Source organism: Prosopis cineraria, unplaced genomic scaffold (genome assembly GCF_029017545.1).
Source record: "Prosopis cineraria cultivar Desert tree isolate PC_DT_omini unplaced genomic scaffold, ASM2901754v1 PC13, whole genome shotgun sequence".
NCBI classification, from domain to species: domain Eukaryota; kingdom Viridiplantae; phylum Streptophyta; class Magnoliopsida; order Fabales; family Fabaceae; genus Prosopis; species Prosopis cineraria.
In genome coordinates, this window is record NW_026555344.1 from 1,599,135 (window position 1) to 1,602,396 (window position 3,262).

The following is a 3,262-nucleotide window of genomic DNA, read 5'->3' on the forward strand; positions in this document are numbered from 1 at the left end:
TTTACTCTTTTTTTGTATGGTTAATATCATATGGTACTTGATTATAAAATTAATATTCCTCAGCAAGACAATTATAATATTGATTTCATATATCAAGTAACATTTCAAGCAAACTTAATTAATAAAACTATATGAAATTTTATTCAATGTAATAATTTCTGGTTACATTCAAAATGATCAGTTGTGGTAAAGCCGGTGAACCTTAAATTAGACTTCAACAAAGGGAGAGTGAGGCATTGGTGAATGAGGAGACCTCAAAGAAGGTGACATCATAAACTCATCAAATCTTGCCGAGAAGTTCACTCTTAATTTCTGAATTATGTTTCTCATATTCTTCATTACTTCAATTGCTTTCTCTGCTTCTTTCCCCACAAACGCTCTAATTCTTCTCAGCGCTTCTTCCATGGTTTCGTAGTCCATGTTAGCGAAGCAAACCCTGTACCAACCCGCCTCGCTGCAATTAAAAGATGAACCTGGAGATATATTCAGCTTCACTTCATTCACTATCACACGCCATAGTTGCATTTCTCCTTCAACTGTTTGTTCTCTTAACAAGCTTCTCAGGTTCATCCAGCAGAACAGGCCTGCGTTACTTGGAAGGCAAGCAATTCCCATCTTCTCAAGTCCCTCTGTGAACAAACTTTGCCTCTTTGCCAGCCTTATGGAGCTCTCTGCCAGAAAGTTGTCGACAAAATGATCATCTGACAGCATAGCAGCCAGCATGTGCTGAGTCTGGGACGAGACTAATCCAAAGCTCGACATTTTGCGAGCACAGTTCACGACAGTGTCGTTGTATGAATAAACAATCCCAACTCTGAAGCCAGGAAAGCCCATGTCCTTTGAGAGGCTATAAACTATGTGAATGAGATCTCTGTTGCAGAACTCCATGTCTTGGACGACCTCGGACACACTTACAAAGCTCGGTGTGCTGAACACGGTGGCTGCATAGATTTCGTCACACACTAAATGGATGTTCTTTTGGTTGATGAAGGTGACGAGGCTCTTCATGGTGTCTCTGTCCAAGGTGGTGCCTAGAGGGTTGGATGGGTTGGTTATGAGCAAACCCTTCACGTTGAGGTTGTCTTCTTGGGCTTTCTTGTACGCTGTATCCAGAGCTTCTTTAGTTATTTGGAAGTTATTGGACCTGCCAGTGTGGACTGGAATTATTTGCACTCCAGTTCGCCAGCACAGGTCACGTGCATATCTGCAAATATAGTATATGAATTATACGTGAGCAAAACCATATATGTGGCTCTTATGTAAGTACAAACAAATTGATTGAACATGCCCACACTATAAATAAAATCCATATGTGTATGACAGAGACCGGGAGGAATAATATATATATATATATATATAAACACAATTTTCTACGTACACTTGCAGAAGTATCCATTATGGTACATACGTATTTGTCTATCATGTATGCTTAACTTACAAGGTTTATAGAATTGTAGAAAATCGCTGGTTGCGAGAAATTAAAAGAAAAGAAAATCGAGCTCTGCGCGCTTGTGCTTGAATGATAATAACTTTGCGATATTTCTTGTCAGAGGTGGCCACATGGTTTTAAAGATCAATGGCAGGTAGGGACCACTGGTCAACTGAGATTTAATTTAAGTATTTTTATTTTGATGAAAAACAGAGCTTTAAGCTAATCATCTGTGGTTCATTTGGATTTGAAAATAATTAAACCCCATTATTGACAAGCTTGTTGACCAATTTATATTTCCCTAATTCATTGAATCAAATCCGGCCGATTTGAAATCACTCTTATTGCCATTGTCATAAAATTAATCCGTTGGTTTACCTTTGGATCAAAACAAGTAGCCATAATACAACTCGCTTTTGCTTCTTGCTGTTTATAATTTTGGCATGAGAGGAATTAACAGTGAAGATACACTGAACTTGAATATAGATGAAGAGAGAGGACATACGCTGGATAATAAGGAGCGGGAATGAGAAAAGCATCTCCGGGATCAGCCAAACAGAACATAATCACCTCGTTGGCTCCCGTTGCTCCTCCACTCATTACTATCCGATCCGCTTCGAACTTCACTCTCCCTCCATTCACTTTTGACATGAACTTTGCCACACCCTGCACAGACAACACACATAATCATCCTCCATTTCATAACATCTCATGTTTCATTCAACAGACTGTTCGGAATGAGGAGTGGCCATTTAACTAAAAGAACACAAGACTCTGAATTTGAAGTATATCAGTTCAAGTCCACGATTCTCGTAAACTTGAACATGGTTAGCTGTTTGATGATCAATTAATTAATTAAGTAGCATACATTTCGGAAGCCAGGGAGGCCATGATAGTCCTGAAAGTTGGCGATATCTCGGAAGTGATGGAGTCCTTGAGGAGTGCAAATGGAGGCGTCTGGGTTAATCCTTATCCACTCTTCTATGAGATCAAAACACAGCTGAATCATAAACCAAAACAAACACGAGTGAGTGGACTGACTTATCATCAAACACCTCGTGATCCTTTAAAGCAGCGATCCATGTTAGTGTATGGAAAGAACCTGATTTTCAGCAAGGCCCATCTGGATAACTCCTCGAGGGTTGTTTGTGGGATGAAACGGGTCTCTGTCATAAGCTATCCATCCATCAAAATAGGGCGAGTTTTGGCCGTGTTTGTCATTGACGGCCATGCTGGACAGAAGCTGACGGCTAGTCGTGTCATCATTCCCCGAACCCATTGTCTGTTAAATTGACAGGTGAAGGAGGGAAGGGAAAAATAGGGTAAGCGTGGTAATTACATAATAGCGAGAAACGAGAGGTGAAGAGCGAAGAACTGTGATGAGAGCAATGTGGGAGTGCAGGAAGAGTGGGAGAGAATGTGGGCATTTATAGAGACTAGTGGATGCTGTGTGCGAGGAAAAGTCCATGAGTCATGGTATAAAGTTCACCGAGCTTCGCGAAAAAGCAGCTGCAACAATTATGGATTACAGTTTTAACCTTTAGGACATTTGAAGTTTATTTTCCATACACTATGAGGGCAAATATGAAGGCGACCTGAAATATGCAAGAGCCTCATGCTGCAAATTTCCTAGCAGACTTAATAATGAAAACAGCATTTAGGAGCGTGCTAAAGAAGCGCCCAAACTTAAAACTCCAGTTTATGAGTTATTTCACTTTATTAATTATATATATATATATAAATATATATTAAAGCTAAATTTATTCTGAGATTTTTCACAACAACTCAAGTCAACTCGCATTATGACATCTTAATAATTTTTTTCCTTTAAGT

General features: G+C 39.5%; 1 protein-coding gene across 1 annotated transcript; it reads right to left on the reverse strand.

Moving 5' to 3' along the window:
* Positions 1-207: 207 nt before the first annotated feature.
* LOC129290897 (1-aminocyclopropane-1-carboxylate synthase-like) lies at positions 208-2,708 on the reverse strand. The gene is made up of 4 exons (XM_054927965.1): positions 2,532-2,708; positions 2,298-2,429; positions 1,935-2,095; positions 208-1,204 (listed from the first exon to the last, which is right to left on the reverse strand). Exons 1-4 carry the CDS (start codon positions 2,706-2,708, stop codon positions 208-210), a joined length of 1,467 nt encoding a protein of 488 aa, XP_054783940.1.
* Positions 2,709-3,262: the final 554 nt, after the last annotated feature.

What these genes read in the sequence shown, in the direction of transcription:
- LOC129290897 (XM_054927965.1), bottom strand. Translation starts at nt 2,708, where the DNA reads ATGGGTTCGGGGAATGATGACACGACTAGCCGTCAGCTTCTGTCCAGC. An exon ending in GCCTCCCTGGCTTCCGAAAT is followed by an intron (nt 2,096 to 2,297) that starts GTATGCTACTTA and finishes TTGTCTGTGCAG; the next exon opens with GGTGTGGCAAAGTTCATGTC. An exon ending in CCCGCTCCTTATTATCCAGC is followed by an intron (nt 1,205 to 1,934) that starts GTATGTCCTCTC and finishes CTATATTTGCAG; the next exon opens with ATATGCACGTGACCTGTGCT.